This window comes from Phoenix dactylifera, chromosome 5, assembly GCF_051530095.1.
Source record: "Phoenix dactylifera cultivar Ajwa chromosome 5, Ajwa_hap1_PhDact_Kaust_v1.1, whole genome shotgun sequence".
NCBI lineage: Eukaryota > Viridiplantae > Streptophyta > Magnoliopsida > Arecales > Arecaceae > Phoenix > Phoenix dactylifera.
Window position 1 is genome coordinate 30,054,241 of NC_143194.1, and position 20,830 is coordinate 30,075,070.

At 40.5% G+C, this 20,830-nt stretch overlaps 1 protein-coding gene across 1 annotated transcript; it reads right to left on the reverse strand.

Moving 5' to 3' along the window:
• Nucleotides 1-12,010: 12,010 nt before the first annotated feature.
• LOC103702492 (3-oxoacyl-[acyl-carrier-protein] synthase I, chloroplastic-like) lies at nt 12,011-16,404 on the reverse strand. The gene is made up of 8 exons (XM_008784945.5): nt 15,994-16,404; nt 15,330-15,688; nt 14,403-14,834; nt 13,494-13,667; nt 13,236-13,349; nt 12,688-12,789; nt 12,488-12,554; nt 12,011-12,298 (listed from the first exon to the last, which is right to left on the reverse strand). Exons 1-8 carry the CDS (start codon nt 16,157-16,159, stop codon nt 12,231-12,233), a joined length of 1,482 nt encoding a protein of 493 aa, XP_008783167.1. The 5' UTR covers nt 16,160-16,404; the 3' UTR covers nt 12,011-12,230.
• Nucleotides 16,405-20,830: the final 4,426 nt, after the last annotated feature.

The following is a 20,830-nucleotide window of genomic DNA, read 5'->3' on the forward strand; positions in this document are numbered from 1 at the left end:
ACCCTATCTAAAGTAGGTAGTATAGAGCATATTGGACTATATTGATTCGATACTGACAATCAATATAAATAGCGTATCGATAGTTAGAATGCCCAAAAAATTTCATATTATATTATATTAATACTACTACTACTGGGGTACCAATATAGGGTCCGAGATAGCGAAGAATCTTGCTTGATACTTTTAGATAAATACCCTTTCTCCAACATGGAGTACCTTGATAGGCAAAAAAAGAAAGAAAGAAAGAAAGAAAAAATGAGAGAGTAAATTGCATCTACCAATAAAAATGTAGATTTTTTTAAAAAAAACTGAAACACTTCAATAAAAAAAAGAAAACCGAAACACTTTCTATTTATGAAATGCACTTAAACTATGTAGTCAATCAAATTAACTTTAAAAATTAAAATAAGTTGCGCTTCTCAACCCTTCTGCAGATTACTAAGTCTCAAGAAATGTCATGTGTATCTGCATTTAATAATTAAATTAAACTAGAGATCCCCTTGCATGGTGCCATATACATATGCTTGAACAGTTGATTTAAACTCGCATATCCTTTTCCTCTAAGCAATATTATGACAAACAACATCTTGAAAAATCTTCCCACAAATCTTTATCTGTGCCATGAAAATTTTACCCATACAAGCGCTCTCCGAGACATGCATGTTCCACATCCATTCGTAATGGGAATCATTCAGCCTAATATAGCTAATTTGCCGATGCAATTAGGTGTTTATCCCATGTTTTATATTCCAATAAGTTATATACATAAACTGAATCTTTTTTTTTTTTTTGTTATTTTGGTAGCTTAACAATCATAGTTAGCTAACTGATATTCAAAAGATCTCTGCTACAAAGAAGAAAAGTAACAATCTTTAGATCACAATTTGTGGATTCCATTCACTAAAATGTTCGACATTCCAATGAGGTTAATCTAGCAACTCCTGATTAGTCGACTCATTTTTAGGTTTGGGGAGAAACACCATCCACTCCTTTTAATTACGGAGCATTGTTATTTGCTAGACCATCTAAGATGGCTTAAGATGACAACAACATGGCCCCATAGGCATGCAACCGGCGCGAGGGAGCAGCCATATGGCCTCACTGGCTCACAAAACTAAATTTCTTTTAGACCAAATCCTTTCCATGTTGCTTTGCAGGATATCATGGAATCTAGGAGAATTATCCTACATTCCTTTGGAATATTTTAGCATAAACGAGTTAGACCTAGTGACCACACCCCCCCACACACACGCACACACAGAGTCTAGACCCTTTATCGAGTCATGCATTTATTTAATGCATTAGATGGTTGGCATTTGGTGGCAAAAGCTAGTTTATTTGGTAGCTCGGCACCATTTGATACCAAACAGTTTGGTCTGAACTTATAAGAGCTTCCTTTGTCGACCTAACATCCTAACCTAATTGTGTACTGCGGCCCACAGTTGGAGATCCAAACTCTCCCCACCCTAACCTCTCCACTCGATCCACCTTCTTCCCACCTTCCTTCGGTGCCACCTCCTCAACAGTATCTTCTTCGTGGGTCCCGTGCAACTTCCAAAGAGGGATTTAAACCGACATGCAAACTCATCTGAAGGCAATCATTGCTCGCTTGGAGCTTAAAAGCCTCCGAAGAAGTGATTTATGTCCACGCACCCAAATCAACTCAATTGCCGAAGCATTGGTCGGCTATGAGATGGAGCATTAGAGCCAAATGCTCTCTCTCTCTCTCTCTTAGTGGGATCTTGGTCCCCTCGGGCCACGCACCAATTCTGGCCTCTTTCGACCTAATAATGCTCGGCCTCGCTCTTGCCATTGGGTGCGTGTGCGCGTGTTGACATGAAATTGGTCCAAGCCACTAAAGCTAGTCCGGACCGAGCTCGGTAGGACCGGCACGCGTCCGAATATTTTTTTAGGGAAGTAGGATTTGGATCAAAGGCAGTGCGTACTTGAATCTATATCTTGTGAGCTGTTCTTGTTTCTTGGGGCCAGTCCAAATGGGTCGAGTGAATATTCTAGGTATATAATAAAGAAAATTTTATAGAGTTCTTTAGATGACAAATACGTACGGGTAATATATATACAATGCGTTTGATGAGGCAGCACTATGGATACAATGTGTATATGGCTAGTTCGAAGCAGGCTCGCATGGTGGCATCAAGGTTTTTCTCTAGATATTTTTAGAATTTTCTTCAGGATGCTAAAATAAATTGGGGCATCGAAAACAAGGAAATACATTTCCTGCATGATGACAATTAGATTACCGCTATAATTTATTTTAAGGGAAGCTCCTGTACATTTTTCCTAGAGTATAATTCATACAAGTTATTTCTAATTTTTTCTGTCTAAACAAACTTGCAGAGGTTACCAAGAATTGATTTGTTTTCGTTTGCGCCTGCTCATTTCAATTCTTTTCTATATTGCTCCAGCTTTTATCGTGGAATATTTCTGTATAAAAAGGTAAGAGTGCATGTAGGTCAAATTGGTTTAGGTTCGAGATTAAATCTAGAACATAATGGATCTAATGGAGTTCTTGATTTCTGAAATTGGAACCAAATCTATTAATGTTGGAACCTAATTCAACCTAACATAATCAAGATTCACTCTGTTCAGGCTGATTCCAAGGTTATCCAAAATTTTAAAATAAGCAAGTAAATTATTAACTTTATATTTAAGAACAATATAATGCCTCAAGCCCCAACAAATATAAAAATAAAATATCATAAAAGATGTTTGATAAAAATAAAAAAATAAAACCCAATAGAAAAGAAACTAATAATTTATATAGAATAGAAACGTATAAAGTTATACAAAATATCTACTAAAAATTATAATTCATAGATAATGGTAAATTCTATATCTATTAACCTAACCAGAAATTTATTTTATACAACCGAAAAAGTCAGTAAAGAAGCTAAAGAGATAAATAAGGGGGAAAGAACTATTGATCACACTAAGATTATTCAAATATTTAAACAACTACGAGATAATATTTAATCAAACCTATCCATCTAAAATACAAAGAGTAAAAGCTAATGAGAAACGGCAATGAAAAAAAATCTCTAATGATACAAGCTCCAATCCAATAAATAGTGCATGTGCGCATGGATTGGGTTAGTCCAGGTCCGGATCGGCTAACCCCGTAATCCAGACTTGGCTTGATCGATGGGGTTATGAACCAAGCCACTGCGATCTAAAACCTAAACCAAATCAACCCAACAAGTTTGGTTCTGTCTAGTTTTTCAGGGCTATCGAAAGTCGAAACCTATATGCATGACTAATAAAAGGTGTATATCCAGTCCTAAGTGCAAGTATTAGTATGTTATTTGGGTCTAACGTATAAATTTCTTTTGCCCTTAGTGGTCCTCAGAAAACCAGGATTTACAGCCTTTCCGGGGAACTTTGGGGAGAGATAGGGCATAAATGCTGGACGTCGGTTGGCCGCTTGGATTTTGCCATAAAAGCGGAGTCATCCAATGTTGAGGCTCTTATCGTTCAACTCGTGCACCAGTCCCGGCCAAATCTAGCGACCAACGTCTCTTTCCACTCATCGAGGGGGGTGGGGCCCAGATCTTTTCTCCGGCGGGTTCACGGATGAACGGTGAGCCAAGCAACATGCATGCGTGGCTCCTACATTTTTTAAATCCTAAGTTTACTTCTGCCTGCTTATGTGTAAACATGCCCTTAAACATCATTTGATTCACTTCCCGAGAACCCCCACCCCCGGCTACTTTAAGGTAAATTCTGATGGCCGTCTATCAACTAGTGGAGGAGGTATGAGTATTGCCTTTGTGATGAGGGACCACGAGTCTAGATTGATTGCGGCGGAAGGACAGTGAACTTTCGAGTCATCTACTCTGGGGGCGAAACTCAGAGCCGCATAGAAGGGTATTTCCTATGCGAGGCGAGTTCTGGAGGCTCGGTGCATCATCCTGAAAGAGGACTCAGTGCCAGTGGTCGATTGGATTCTATAGGAGGGGTTGGGGATTTTTGACCATCCGTTTTTTAAAGGATGTCCGACGGCTCCTGCGAGGAGTGTAACATTTTTCAAGCTGTGCATGTGTTTAGGGAGGCGAACAGAGCTGCTGACTGGATCGCCTCCTTTACTGCTCACCATTCTGAAGAGACCTTCTAGTCTTGATGCGTCCCTATCCCTCCAACGTTGTGGAGTATTTTGTCTTTTGATTTAGTTGGCCATGCCCACACGAGATTAGTGTGAGCTGCCAGTGTACTAAAAAAAAAGGGGAAATTAATCACCCACCCTCTTTTAGACCACGCTATAACAAAAAGTCCCCGTTGACCGGTCTTAAAATTTTTCGTCCATTATCTCTATTAAGTTTAATTCCCGGTCCTTCAGCCCCTTTTGTTTTTTCAAAAAATACCGAAAATGCCCCTACCCCTTTTGATCTCCCATTCCCAGAAGAAGAAGAAGAAACAGGGGCAGCCGCCACCGACCACGGCCCATCCCCGCCCGAGCTCCCTCCCGTGGCTGCCACCGGCGCCGTCTCGCTTCCTACCGAGCCCCATCCCGCGGCTCCGCCACCTCCCGTGCCCCTTCCCCTCCTAATCTTTCGATCTCAGCAGAAAAAGAAGAAGAAGAAGGCCCGGCCGCCCCCGACCATGGCGCGCCTCCGCCCGAGCTCCCTCCTGCGGCCGCGGCCGGCCCCTGCTCGCCCCCTCCCTAGCCCCCTCCTGCGGCCTCGCCCCCTCCCACGGCCCCCGCCCGAGCTCCCTCCCGCGGCCGCCGTCGGCCCCGGCTCGCCGTCGACGGCGGCCCCGCCCCCTCCAACGGCCGCCACGGCCCGGCCCCCTCCGGCGCCGCCGGCTCGCAGGAGGAGAAGAAAGAAGAAAGAAGAAGAAGGGAAGAAGAGAAGAAAAAGAAAAAAAAAAGAAAAGGAAAGAAAAAGAAAGAAAAAAAAGAAAAAAAAATAAATAATTAAATAAATGCATAAATAAATAAATCAATAAATATAAATAAACAAATAAATCAAATAAATAAATAAATAATATATTCTAATAAAATAAAATAATTATAAATAAATAAATAAATAAATAAAAAGGAAGAAAAGGAAAGAAAAAGAAAAAAGAAGAAAAGGAAAGGAAAAGAAAAAAGAAAAGAAGAAAAAAAAAGAAAAGAAAAGAAAAAAAAACAGAAGAAAAGGAAAGAAAAAGAAGAGAGGGAAAGAAAAAGAAAAAAAAGGAAAGAAAAAGAAGAAAAGGAAAGAAGAAGAAAAAAAAGAAAGAAAAAGAAGAAAAAGAAAGAAAAGAAAAAAAAAGAAAAGAAAAAGGAAGAAAATGAAAGAAAAAGAAGAAAAAGGAAAGAAAGAAGAAAAAGAAAAGAAAAAGAAGAAAAGGATTATTTCTACAAAAAGCAAAAAACTCAGTTAAGTTCAGCATTCTGCTCTGTGCACACAATTTATTGTTTACTACACACAGATATGTGTCATTTGCACACACTTATTGTTGTAAGCCTAGAGCATGGCACAAACTCAGTTAACCTGGAAACATACTTAATTAACGTTGGCACACACTAAATTTACCCCCGAACATACTTAATTAACGTTGGCACATACTAAATTTACCCCCGAACACAGTTTTGTGCTTTTTGCACACAGTTTTCTGCTTTTTGCACACAGTTAATCGACTACTGCACACAGATATGTGCCATGTGCACACAGTTAAGTTAAGCATTCTGCTCTGTGCACACAATTACCCGAACACAGTTTTATGCTTTTTGCACAGTTTTCTGCTTTTTGCACACAGTTTATCGATTACTGCACACAGATATGTGCCATGTGCACACAGTTAAGTTCAGCATTCTGCTCTGTGCACACAATTTATTGTTTACTGCACACAGATATGTGTCATTTGCACACACTTATTGTTGTAAGCCTAGAGCATGGCACAAACTCAATTAACCTGGAAACATACATAATTAACGTTGGCACACACTAAATTTACCCCCGAACACAGTTTTGTGCTTTTTGCACACAGTTTTCTGCTTTTTGCACACAGTTAATCGACTACTGCACACAGATATGTGCCATGTGCACACAGTTAAGTTAAGCATTCTGCTCTGTGCACACAATTACCCGAACACAGTTTTATGCTTTTTGCACAGTTTTCTGCTTTTTGCACACAGTTTATCGATTACTGCACACAGATATGTGCCATGTGCACACAGTTAAGTTCAGCATTCTGCTCTGTGCACACAATTTATTGTTTACTGCACACAGATATGTGTCATTTGCACACACTTATTGTTGTAAGCCTAGAGCATGGCACAAACTCAATTAACCTGGAAACATACTTAATTAACGTTGGCACACACTAAATTTACCCCCGAACACAGTTTTGTGCTTTTTGCACACAGTTTTCTGCTTTTTGCACACAGTTAATCGACTACTGCACACAGATATGTGCCATGTGCACACAGTTAAGTTAAGCATTCTGCTCCATGCACACAATTTTCCGAACACAGTTTTATGCTTTTTGCACACAGTTTTCTGCTTTTTGCACACAGTTTATCGATTACTGCACACAGATATGTGCCATGTGCACACAGTTAAGTTCAGCATTCTGCTCTGTGCACACAATTTATTGTTTACTGCACACAGATATGTGTCATTTGCACACACTTATTGTTGTAAGCCTAGAGCATGGCACAAACTCAATTAACCTGGAAACATACTTAATTAACGTTGGCACACACTAAATTTACCCCCGAACACAGTTTTGTGCTTTTTGCACACAGTTTTCTGCTTTTTGCACACAGTTAATCGACTACTGCACACAGATATGTGCCATGTGCACACAGTTAAGTTAAGCATTCTGCTCCATGCACACAATTTCCCGAACACAGTTTTATGCTTTTTGCACACAGTTTTCTGCTTTTTGCACACAGTTTATCGATTACTGCACACAGATATGTGCCATGTGCACACAGTTAAGTTCAGCATTCTGCTCTGTGCACACAATTTATTGTTTACTGCACACAGATATGTGTCATTTGCACACACTTATTGTTGTAAGCCTAGAGCATGTAACCTGGAAACATACTTAATTAACGTTGGCACACACTAAATTTACCCCCGAACACAGTTTTGTGCTTTTTGCACACAGTTTTCTGCTTTTTGCACACAGTTAATCGACAATTTTTTTTCTTTTCTTTTCTTTTTTTCTTTTTTCCTTTTCTTCTTTTTCTTTTCTTTTTTTCTTTTTCTTTCCTTTTTCCTCTTTTTCTTTCCTTTTTCTTCTTTTTTTCTTTTTCTTTTCTTCTTTTTTTCTTTTATTTTTCTTTTTCTTTCCTTCTCTACACACAATTAAGTCTTCTGTGCACACACTTAAATCTTCTCTCAACACAGTTAAGTATTCTATACATCACACAGTTAAGTTAAATATTCTCTATACACAATTAAGTCTTATATGCACACATTTAAATTTTCTCTGCACACAGTTAAGTGTTCTACGCATCACACAGTTAAGTGTGTGCAGAGAAGACTTAATTGTGTACAGAGAACACTTAACTGTGTGATGCACACAGTTAAATGTTCTCTGTACACAATTAAGTATTCTCTGCACATACATGAATCTTCTTTTTCTTTCCTTTTCTTCTATTTTTTTTCTTTTCTTTTCTTTTCTTTTTTCTTTTTTTCTTTTTTCTTTTTCTTTTTCTTTCCTTCTCTTCTTTTTCTTTCCTTTTTCTTCTTCTTTTTTTCTTTTCTTTTTTTCTTTTTTTCCTTTTCTTCTTTTTCTTTTCTTTTTCTTCTTTTTCTTTCCTTTCTTTCCTTTTCTTCCTTTTTCTTTTCTTTTTTTCTTTTTTTCCTTTTCTTCTTTTTCTTTCCTTTTTTTCTTCTTCTTTCCTTTTCTTCTTTTTCTTTCCTTTTTTCTTTTTCTTTCCCTCTCTTCTTTCTCTTTCCTTTTTTCCCTTCTTTTTCTTTTTTTTTCTCTTCTTCCTTTCTTCTTCTTTCTTCTCCTCCCGCAGGCCGGTGCCACCGGAGGCCGGAGGAGAGGGCCCGGCCATGGCGGCCGCAGAAGGGGGCCGCAGGAGAGGGCCCGGCCGTGGCGGCTTTATTTATTTATTTATAATTATTTTATTTTATTATAGAATATATTATTTATTTATTTATTTATTTATTTATTTATTTATTTTATTTGTTCATTTATATTTATTGATTTATTTATTTATGCATTTATTTAATTATTTATTTTTTTTCTTTTTTTTCCTTCTTTTTCTTTCCTTTTCCTTTTTTTTTTCTTTTTCTTCTCTTCTTCCCTTCTTCTTCTTTCTTCTTTCTTCTCCTCCTGCGAGCCGGCGGCGCCGGAGGGGGCCGGGCCGTGGCGGCCGTTGGAGGGGGCGGGGCCGCCGTCGACGGCGAGCCGGGGCCGACGGCGGCCGCGGGAGGGAGCTCGGGCGGGGGCGTGGGAGGGAGCTCGGACGGGGGCGGGCCATGGGAGGGGGCTCGGGAGGGAAGAGGCCGCGAGAGGGGGCGAGCAGGGGCCGGCGACGGCTGCAGGAGGGAGCTCGGGCAGAGGCGAGCTGTGGTCGGCGGCGGCCGGGCCTTCTTCTTCTTCTTTTTCTTCTGAGAACGGGAGATTAGGAAGGGAAGGGGCACGGGAGGTGGCGGGGCTGCGGGATGGGGCTCGGTAGGGAGCGAGACGGCGCCGGTGGCGACCGCGGGAGGGAGCTCGGGCGGGGACGGGCCGTGGTCGGTGGCGGCTGCCCCTGTTTCTTCTTCTTCTTTTGGGAATGGGAGATCAAAAGGGGCAGGGGCATTTTAATATTCTTAGGGGGCGTTTTCGTCTCATAATAAAGTATTGAAATATGGCTGGACTGATCGTTAAACAACCAGTCAACAGGGATTAAACGTTAAAGACCGGTCAATAAATGTACCGGTGATTAATTTCCCCAAAAAAAAAAGCATTTGATTTGTCCAAGGACCGCTTAAGACTTGAGAAGAGGAAAGAAAATCCCAAGTCACTGCTAACATGCAAGAGATTTCTAAATTATGGGAGTAATGTTCTGGGACTTTCGTTGTGCGCACGCGAACAATTTTCTTACGATGCAGCAAGGGGGTGATTGAGCAGCTCACGAGATTTGTTGCCAGGGTTGGTTAATTACTAAACTGCTAAATTTCAACAATCTAGTTTGTAGTAGAAGATCTCTTGTCTAGAACTTCTAGACAAAAAAAATATATATATACTTATCTTATTCTGTTATCAGATTTTTCTTTTTTTTTTTTTTTTTTTGAAAGAATGAAGGGAGATTCATCTGCGCTATAACCATTCATACTTCAAATTCTTGAAGCTGCATCATTTTTAAGACTCGAAAATAGAATCTTTAGTTGCTTGGTAAAGAAGTATGACCATCAAAGCAGATGCAGTTCGCATTTCCTTGTCAAAGATATCTTTGTTGTCCATCAGTGCTATCACATTTTTTAATCACGAGCAAGTAGTGAATTATTATGCATGAATTGAAGGCAAATAACAAACATAAATGCCACGTAATTTTTTTTTTTAAAAAAAAGAAAACATACTTCTGGGCTAAGTATTTATCATCTTATTTCATATTCACTGTACGAAAAATTTGAGGTTTGACTCCAATATTTCATGCCACCAACCTATATCCTGTACTCAATGGGGTTGGAGTTAGAGACCCTATCCCAGATTTGTAATTGCAATAGGGCCAGCATGATTCAATCCTACATTGTCCTTCATGCTCCAACTTGGGATAAATTAACTATGTAATTAAGTAGTCATTGTGTAGTTGACATTCAACACAAACCAAGTGATAATAATCATCAAATGTGCCGAAAGTTATAATCAATATTTCGCGAGATTTTTTTTTTTTTTGGTCGAGAGATAATTTATCCTTCATATGTTGAAATAATCAAAGAAGTAGATTCTTGTGTGGTGCGCATGCTCATGAACAGTGTACGAAGCACTTTGAGCTCATGCGGCCCATCATCATGGGTTTAATAAGAGGACCAATCAGCTTGTGGAGAGAACTTGTAATTATAGGTTGAAACTCCTAATGGGGCATATAAGCCACATGAGTCTACTACTAGCATTTGAATCTATCACCATTAAAAAATGGCTGAAGCATTCTGGATTGCTGTACTTGTACGTCGGCGACGAAAGATCCATCTGGACACCACACTCCCCTGTTGCTTTGTGCTTTAGCATAAAGTGAGTTCATAATTTTCTATTAGGGAAAAGCCTTCTTCCTTCCATACTCGTTTTATGATCCTTCTCTAATTTGGCTTATAGAGCCGCTTAACATTACATGTCTCGAAAGGTCATCGTTAACAGGCATGACCAAAGAAGAGAAGGAGATGCGGCAAATTGATTTGTGCAATCCATGTCGCAGCATCTTACAGCTATCACTAGCTATATTTGCATCGACATTTATCTTGGTGAAGCACCTAACACTAGCGGTAGTATAGAAATAGTCCAGATGTAGGGAATATTGTGGGGAGAGCAATATGCGCATAATGTCTTAGGTCTCCCCTAAACATATTCCTTTGCCTAATTAACCTCAAAATTAAATGAGTTAAACCGGTGAAAACCAACTTAAAATGAATATCGAATCATGAATTGTTAATGTTGCAGTATATTTCAATAGTGATATCCCGCCCCGACTTGAACCTAGATTTCATTTAGAACCTTCGATTGTATCGTTATTCTCATTTCTGTTTCAACCTTTGTTTATACCTCCACCTTGACATTAGACCTAGTTCATATTCTAGTTCTAGTCATGGTCTTTACTAGTTATAATAGACCATCACTATAGATGATAACAGAGTATATCTAAATCAATCCAAAAAAAATCTATGTTCTCTGATTGTTATCATTAAGAATAACAAGGGAAGAATTGCTAGTTATTCCAAAGAAATGATGTGAGAATTATTCGGGTCAAACGACATGGTAAGCACCTCTCCCATGCGTTTGAACCCAAAATCTCCTCCAATCAGAGCGGTGCAACCACCAGGCCACGGTCCATTTAAAATCTAGTTGATTTATAGTTCAAAGCCCAACAGTAAATCAAAAGCTAATTTGAAGTATATACTCCATGGTTATTGATCCTGCGTCAAGCCAAATCCAATTGCTATGCCGAGATTTTAAGTTTCACCGGTTCCTGCAGTCAAACAATCTCAAAATCCCAAGTTCAATTGACATGAGCTGAGTCTTAGACCTTATTAAGAGGAGAAACCAAAATGTGGAGTGAAGTCATCGTCAATGTTCTACTCTCTGACTTCGAGCTCAACTTTAATTAGATCGAATTGAAGCTTAACTTTGATTTCGATGTAAATTATGATTCAAAATGACTTAGATTGCAAAATTCGTCTTAGCCACAGCTACTTTATAGATCATGGTATGAGCACAAATTTTTGTATGATGGGCAACCCTTATCTCCAGTTTTAACTTCTTGATTAGTATTTTTATTGCCCAGAAGAGCGATCTCGGCCGTTAAATTAGAAATGGGGGCCACCATGTCCATCATGTTCATTAGATATGACTGTCCATCAAGTTAGGAGCCATCAAGTGCTTAAGAAAAAAGAAGAGGAAGAAAAAAAAAAGAAGAAGCAAGTCTAGCCTTTCGACTGTGCCCCGTATATCAAATCAAGGGAGAGGTTTTCACTGTTTGGGCCACAGCTGGGCCGGGCCAATCCAACTGGCTAAAGTCTATCAATTCCTCCATGGACATGGATCACGCCTGTATATCCTGCTGAAAGTTTTTAGGGAGGGAGTCAATGATGTACTTTAGACTTTTTCTTAAAAGCTATATATTAGGCTTAACACTCCCCTCACGTATTGCTTGGATCACGCCCATGAAGACAAAAATTGAAAAATTGAAGCCAAATAATTAAATAAATATTAGGTTTGAAGGAATTTGTCCAATAATACTATGTTAAACTATTGACTTGCAGTGGTTAATTAAGACACTTGCTACGTGCCAATGCTATGCTTCTCATTGAAAAAGAAAAAGGAGGGGGCAAAAAAGAAAAGATGATTAGAAAAGAATTGCTCAACAATTTTATTCAGGATTGAGAGATGAAACACACTAATGTCAGTTCATATTAATGGGGAAATACAGGACATGCAGAACGAGCAACAAGCTCAAAATGCTCATCAAAATATATTTTGATCTGATAAGCGTTCTGCAACCGGCATTAGAGAAGAACTGGAAACATCTCGTAGATGGGACCAGAAGAAACAGCTCCTCTTGGTGCTTACGGCATGAAGGGAGCAAAAACAACCACAGAATTATGACCCCCGAAACCAAACGAATTAGAGATGGCTGCCAAAAAAGAAGCAGAAGGTTAGAATGATCCGTAGAGAGAGTAAACTTGCACAGGAATATCCGAATTCATGCAGGGGCGCACAGAAGTCGATGAATGGAAGCTAGAAACACATTGGTTTGTGAGCAAACAGCACTTATATGCCAAGATGCATCATTTTAGGAACATATACTGAGGTGCAAACTTACCGACATTAACTTCATGCTTCTTCTTTACGTTGGGGACGGTGTCAATGGTGACATCAGGCTCCAAGTTCTACATCAAACAAAGACAGAGGCATCAAGCAATGTTATATCATAATTAACATATCAAGCAATATCATAATTAGTAACAACTGGAAGGAACAGCCTATGGCAATTGGTGAGAATTTTTGATATGAAGCTTGTACATTTTGGTTGATAGTTGGATGCAGCCAGCCTGTTGTGATAGCTTTGATGGTTGCAATTGCTTCTAGTCCACCAGCAGCTCCAAGGCAATGCCCAATCATCGACTGCAGTAGCACGAGATACAGGTAGAGCCTCGAAGTCATAATTACATAAGTCAATGTAAAAATCTAATGAACTATTGAGCTAATATTATACGCAAGTCAAGGATGAGAATTTAATCGCTTTTCATTGCTATGTGATCCTTTCATTTAATATAGTTTGATGTGATAAGACAATAAAAGGAAGGATGTGGAGTATATGAGAACAAAGCAGTAAAAAGCTGAAGTATTTCACACTAAAATTGATAGCCTCCCCCAGATCTGTACTATGATAATTACTAAAATAAAGAATGCAGCAATAATTTTGGGCATATTATTTATGGAGACTATTTTAGGAATATAAAGATGGCAAATAATCTATCCCATATTCCAGATGGACTTGCATAACTTCTAATGCAGGCTTGCAGCTTGAATCTATCCTACAAATTTGTACATGAGCAGTGGAGGCTTGCCTTTGTTCCATTCATTTTCATTTCAGATGTGTCTTTGAAAACCTTCTTGATGGCATTTACTTCTGCTAAATCTCCAGCAAGTGTTGATGTTGCATGAGCATTGACATAATTCACCTGAAGTATTTTGTTGTTTGCATATCCATCAGAATTTGAAAAGATAATAAGATGTCGTCCAGAATTAACTGATTGATCATGAAAGCAGTGCTAGAAGATGATATCTGCAAAATGGTCGCATATGGTTGTTTAGAGTATGATGACCTCCTCAGTGGAGACTCCTGCATCTTCCAAGCTCTTGACAATGCAAGAAGAGACCCCAAGTCCATCGGAACGAGGATCGGTCATGTGATGCGCATCGCAGGTTATGGCGCCTCCAAGATACTCTGCAACTATAGTCGCGCCCCTCTTTCTTGCATGCTCCAAACTCTCCATAATCTGTCATGAAAATTAAAGTAATTAAGGTCACCGTTGCACATAAATGGTCGGTTTAGGGCAGCTTGTGCACGCAGCGGAGCAATCTGTACACATCTCAAAAATATACATAAAGTAGCCAAAATGATTTGAAGTGCTGAGAGCATATCCCTAGCGTATCAGCGGGTACTAATTCTCTGGAAATTTGTACTAGATTTATGAAACAATCGACCAATTTGTTTCTGCTTATCGAACAAGCTAGAGTAGTGGCATTATCACTACTTGCACATTTCAGCATACTTAACTGCGTAAAAGCTTAAATTATCAAGTTCCCTCCATTCTTGACTTTCCCAAATGCTAAGTTCTGACAAACAATCAGTTTTATCTTTTCAAATATATATAAGATGCAGCCCTCCTATGATGGAAGAATTCCATACATCCAACTGCAAAGGCTAAGATACACTCAGACTTGGGAGATTTTAAATAAATATCTGATACTAAGCATTCTGTGTGTATGATAAGGTCCACCATTAGATAGCCATGCATCATACCTGAAAATTCATGTGGTGTCATGTGAAAGGCTAGATGTTAGAAAACAAAGAAACATGAACTAACAATCATCTCGTAGATATGAATGCTGCTAAATAAATGTGAGACGGATGATCGAAATAATCTTCAGCAACTTTATTCCCTCCTTGAGAATAGGATTTGGGAAATGGAGCTATCAAAAAACAAAAAAATATAAGAGGATGGACTTACGAGGACGCCAGATCCCTCCCCCATGACGAAACCATCTCGGCTTCTGTCCCAAGGCCTGGAAGCTTTCTCTGGCTCGTCATTTCTTTGTGACAGTGCCCTGCATGCGATGAATCCGCCAACTCCAGTAGGCAGGATGGCAGCCTCTGTTCCTCCAACAACCATGATGTCGGCTTCACCTCTCCTTATGTGATTGGCAGCAGCATAAAAGCAGTAGTTTGCAGTCGCACATGCCGTGGAAATGGAGTAGTTCGGTCCCATCAAACCTGTGTCTATAGCCAACAACGCCGATCCCATGTTCGTGATGGAGTAAGGAATGAAGAAAGGAGTGATTTTATTGTAACCCTTTTGGATCAGAGCCTCAACTCCTTTGCTGAAAGCCGTTAAACCACCCATGCCTGACCCTACCAGCACTCCAATTCTCGACCTGTCCATCTGCATGCAACATGAAAGGGGGCAAGAGGCTGTGAATCGAATACGATTTATTTTTTTTCACAACTTCTTTCGGAGGATTCGCCATCTTTACATGCAAGAAGTGAGAGAAAAGACACTGCTGCCAAACTTAAAAGTGGTAATTTTCTCATCCAGACTTCTTACATTCCAGAGTCCAGACTCTAGTTATGATTCAGCCTGGGAAATGCGGATCTTTCTGTCGCATGTAAAAGGTAAATAATTTCTTATCTTTAATGGATGACTTATCTAATTTCTTAGAAATTCTACAAAGGAGTAGTCTGTCAGAGGATTGCGCGACACAAAAACGAAAAAGAAAAAAACGACTGCGCAAACATAATCATTTTTGCGTCAGCACTACTACTGAGCTTTACCTTGTCTTTGTGGAAATATCAACTAAAAGAAAGAGAGAGAGAGAGAGAGAGAGAGAGAGCATTTGATTCGTCTCCAAATTTAGTTTTTCAACAGGATTCTACTCACAGATTGCAGGACTTCTGGTCCAAGGTTAGCATCGTCAAGAGCTCTTTTGCCAGCAACTAGGCAATATCTCCAGCAGTCATCGAGCCGGCGATCGTTCTTCCCATCAATGTAGCCTTTCGAGGAGAAGTCTCGGATCTGTCCACCAAATCGTACAGAGTAAGAAGAAGCATCAAATCGGTCGATCAGGCTGATCCCGCTCTGTCCTTCCAAGAGCTTGCTGTAAAACGTATCAGCGTCGCTCCCAAACACCGATACTAGGCCCATCCCAGTCACCACTATCCTTTTCTTGGGATCCTTCTCTCGCGTTGGAGCGGCAACGGTCGGGGAAGCCACTGCTCTTATCCTTCGAGATTTAAGAGCTTGGGAGAGATAAGAAAATAAAAATTCCGCAATCAAAAATCAAACAAACGATTCAAGGCTAATTGCATTAGCTTTTGAAATGCAGAAAAGAAAAAACCATCAAAAACCACAAGCGAAACAAGAGGTTTCTGCCATCGATCGTTACTATAACTGTGGGCAAGTTGGTTATCGACTCCATTCGATTGCAAGGATATCAGATGCTTCCATGAGATAGTTTATAAGCTTAGAAGCATCTTCCGACCAATCCATATAAAACATTCTATATCAAGACCCTGAAAGAAGAGGGAGAGTGGGAAGGACTCACATGGCGGAAAAGGAGAGGACCCATTTGGCTTCCTCACAGCACAGGAAGCCATCTGCTTGCTCCCCAACAAAGGCCTTAGGCCACTATACTGCTTGAGAGGAGAGGAGGCTTCGCCCATCACCCCCAACTCTTTTCCCCCGACCACCATACTAGCACTCGCGGCCATTTCTTGTCCTCGCTCTGTTTCTCTCTCTGGAGTCTGGAGAGGTGTGGAGAGGGGGAGAGAGCAGGATATAAGCGAGAGAGAGGAGAAGAGAAGAGAAGGGGATGGAGTTTTCAAGGAGACTCCATTGTTTTGAACTTCCAACTTCGGCTTTGGAGACTCCGCTGCCTCGCCAGCCAACAAAGAGGAGCACGAAATAGTTTCCAACGTTCTGGAAGTCGGCAACGATTTCCACGACACGGTTGCCTTGCCTTCCCTTTTCTCTTGGAAATGAAGGCACGTATCAGCTTTTTATACGTTCAAAATTGCTGTTGTGTGTTATAATAGGAAGGGCAGCAGCTTCTCTCGGTCCGCTCTTTCCCTCGCCTTAACCGTTTTCTTCCGAACAACTACCCACCGTCGTCATGTTTTCCTTTCCCCCACCTATTTCCAGCGTTAAATGTGTGAAAAATTTTAGGGGAATCCTTCACACAAATTAATAATAACATAGACTATATATGGGAGCTAGTCCCCATTTCTTGTTCATGTCTCAGAAGTTAGATTCAAAGAGAGGCTGGTCTGAGGTTCGACCGATTGGATTTGGTTTGAAATAATGGGTGGGGAGTGTTTTGGGACAAGGAAATTTAGCCATCGAAGTATCTAAGTAAACATTGAGCTTGGTGTGAAACACGAAACAGATTGGCAGCATTTTTAGAGCAATGAAGCTAGACATTAAGTATCAATTAAAACGCCAGCCTGCTGGCCCCATTTTATGTCTGCAATTAAATGAGCTGGCGACTGCTGCTGTGTCACTCGAGATTGGAGAGTGTCCAAGATTTCGTTTGAATGGCAAAAGTTACATTAATCCAAGCCAAATAAGATTATCTTGATGAAATTTGAAATGTTTCAACCAAGCCAAATCAAAGAAGGTCATGAATCAAAATAATGCATAACTTCGCATATCTAAGAATAAATGCCAATAGCATTAGAGTTTTCTCATATCGTCATCTAAAGCACCAGCATGGCACATCGTGGTAAGGGATGATGCCTAAGCAATTGATGGCTGAAGAGAATAACACTGGCTGAATCTTATGGATGAAGTTGGCTCGAATCCAACGATCGTCAAACTTTGAACGAAGCTAGTTCAGTGTTCAATTATACTAAAAATAAGACACTTCCATCATGCATAATACTAAATGTTCGTCTTGTTTGGACCTTCTCATAAAGTTTGAATTTCACTTCTGCTGCTGCACAAGGATAGAATACTCTTTATATATATATATATATATATAAAGAGAGAGGCAAAACCACCCTGCCTTTATTAGAAAATGAGAGTTTACAGAAACTATTTATTAAAAAAATGCAAGAAAGAAAAACACAAAAAAATAATAAAAATCTTTTACAAAGAATAGTGGTCTGTAAATAGACCTATTAAACTATTCAACAAGCTGAACAATCTCATAAATGATTTAAATAATCTCTGTATTTTCAATGCGCAACTGTATAAGCTTTGTATCATGATGTGATAGAATACTCAGAATAATCTATTCTGATATTTAAAAGAATATTTTGAAAATGATTATGGAAGGGTGGGGATAAGAACAAATAACTAGGATGGAATTATGGAAATTCAGGTTTGCAGAAGATGATGCATGGGACAAATCTTATACCATTGGGAGAGTGTGATTCTTTTGAATTCAATATCATCTTGTAATACCCATTTATGTTTAATTATGTCACTCCTTATAGGTGAAAAGTTTGATGTATGAGAGCAACCTTCCATGGAGGGTGAGATCTCTTTAGCAACTTTCCGTAATTTTATCTCATCAAATAGCGGTTGGTTACGGGGCTTTTTTCATATGTTCAAGTATGCTCACTTTGGTACTTCTCCTAAGAGTTAATGTGATATACCACGATGGTTGATGGTGTTGCTGCCAGGCTAACACTGTAGACCCGAGTGATATTTTGTGCGTAAGAAAGAGTGTATTTCTTATGTAATTTATCGTATAGTATTAAAAAATTGGCCAACATTGCGGTGGCATTGTCCAAGTAGAAGGGTAAGCTGGTTTCCTAGAACCAAGAAGAAAATTGAAGGGCTAACCTTTGCAGAAATCATTGGTGCCTTTGTTTCTTTATGATTCATATAATGTTGTTTACCCACTTGCCAGATTAAAATCTCTGGAATCTGTTTGTTAATTTGAAACAAAAGGATCTTCCTGTGAATATTTAAAAGCACAATGATATAACTTTTCAAAGCTCAAATCAGAATCCAAACATCTTCAGTAGAATTAGGAACATTACTGCCTCCTGGCTAACAACTGATGGAGTTCCAAGTTGATCTAATTTCTTTCTTAGTTTATCACCTTCTTCTGATGGTAGTTGTTGCTGGAAATTGGACCCGGGGGCAGTCTTTGGTCGAGGAGAGGGAGCGGCGATGAGTTCTCACGGCGGGGCGGCGGTCCGTCGGCGAACGGCGTCCTCCGTCTAGGGCGGTCGGAGAGAAAGGGCGGCGGGTCCTCGTGGCGAAGCGGCGATCCGTCAGTTGGCGGCGTCCTCCGTCCGGGTGCCTGCACACGAACCGGTGGCCGGGTTTTCCGGCGCCGGCCCTCCGACGCTCAAGCCAGGGAGGGGGCAAATAGTGTAGAAAGGGAGATAAATAATGTCTGTAGAGTGTATCCATCTTCCAACCCCCTCCTGAGAGGCCAAGGCTCCCTTTTATAGGCGGGGGTTGGTTTACCTGCGATGTAACAGGGCGAGGCCGTAGTACGGCTCGGCATGTTGTTCAGGTCGGCGCATGGTCAGGCGAATCATTGCCCTGATGTCGGCGGTGAGGGCGTCGTATAACCCGAACTAGCACGCTGTCAGACGAATTATTGCATTGGTGTCGGAGGTATGGCCGAGATCGGAGACTTATCATAGTTGACTAGACTCTGCTGGGCTGATTTGCCGTGGAGAGCTGAGAGTCCGTAGATGACAGGAGCCATGCGCATTTATGGTGGAGTAAGCTGGAGACCCGCATTTATTGTGGAGTAAGCCGGAGATCCGCATTTATTGTGGAGTAAGCTGGAGGTCCGCATTTATTGTGGAGTAAGCCGGAGGTCCGCATTTATTGTGGAGTAAGCCGGAGATCCGCATTTATTGTGGAGTAAGCCGGAGAGTTACAGCGACCATGCGCAATAAATGCCAGAGGGGCGTCAGGGTATGGTCCTCGGCCAGACCTCTGAGGCGCACGGCCGTAGTAGGTGGCTGACAAGAGTAGACCTCGAACATCGGGGTTTTTCTTAGGCCGGAGGTCTCGAGGTCGGGCGTTCCGAAGTCGGACGCCGACTTCGGCCGTCCGGGGTCGGAAGTTGTACGGCTTCTTAGGGGCATTTATGTCATTTGGGAAAAAATCTTATCCCCCCCAACAGTAGTATTGCATCTAAAACTTTTATTGGGTTCAAGGTTTGAACCTGTGAAAAAACCTAGATATACTTGAAATGGCCCTTTACAAAAGAATGCACTCAATGTTTGGGAACCCTCGTTCCCGATGTTTCCTGAAACAAACTCTGAGCCATACCCACCAAGCCCAGCTTAAGACCGCTAGAACTTCCCAACATTTCAAAGCCATAAGAAACAAGAATTTTCGAAGAAACTAGCATGTAGGCACCTGCAAGGGAGGAGACGCACAGGGCAAGAGATAAGAGTGCAATCTATTCAGATTTCAAATCAAAGGGTCCAATCCATAGGACTCAAATTATAGAAAAAAGAATAAGTACAGTCTGTTTCCATGTTTTATGAAAGATGTCCATTTGTTTGGAAAAGAGAGTGAGGGAGACATAGCGCATCTGGTAATTAATGCAGCGTAGAAAGTTGGGGAATTAATATATTAGGATAGGCAGCATAATAAATCCTCAAAAATTACAATCTGTGGGCACCACCAGCATCAGATGTTCGGAGTTCACCATTAGTAGCTAGTGCTTATAACCTGGTTTTATAATATGATAGCTAAAGCTTTGTCGTTTTCTATCCTCTGAAATTATCGAAGCCATCTTCCTTTTGCTAGCTATGCCTACCACTAATAAAGCAAAAGGGCTGGATATTCCAAATGCAACCATATGGAAACCATACGAGTTCGAAACATTTATTTTAGCATCCCAATCTCAGTGCAAAATTTATATTAGAACGCTCTAAAGATCTTGAACTTGAATATGTGGCTTATCAAAAATTACAACAAGTTTTGGTGTCAGCTTTATGACCTCGCTTTCATATTCTAGATCTGTTCTCCAAAATTGTTAGCGTATATGATTATTTCTCATTTTTAACATCCAAGTCGTGCCGCTAAAGGCCTGTTTGGTTTGGCATAAGTGGGCCGAGCGGGAGCCCACTTCACTGATGTTCCTTCAGGTCCTCCTGGGCTGAATCCACTTTGTGCCTTTTATCTCTTCAATGAGACCAGGAGGAATTCAGTTCAGCTCCACTTTGGAGCCAAACAAACATCTTAAGTGGGCTCCCCTGGTCCTAATTGAGTTCAGATGCCTAATTAGAGCAACCAACCAGGCCCAATTACATGTATATATACAAAATATATAATAGTTATAAAGTAGTCTTCTATAACACACACACACACACACACACACACACACACATATAGTTATAAAGTAGTCTTCTGTAATGCTCATTGAATGCTCCCTTTCGATGTATTTTGCACGACAT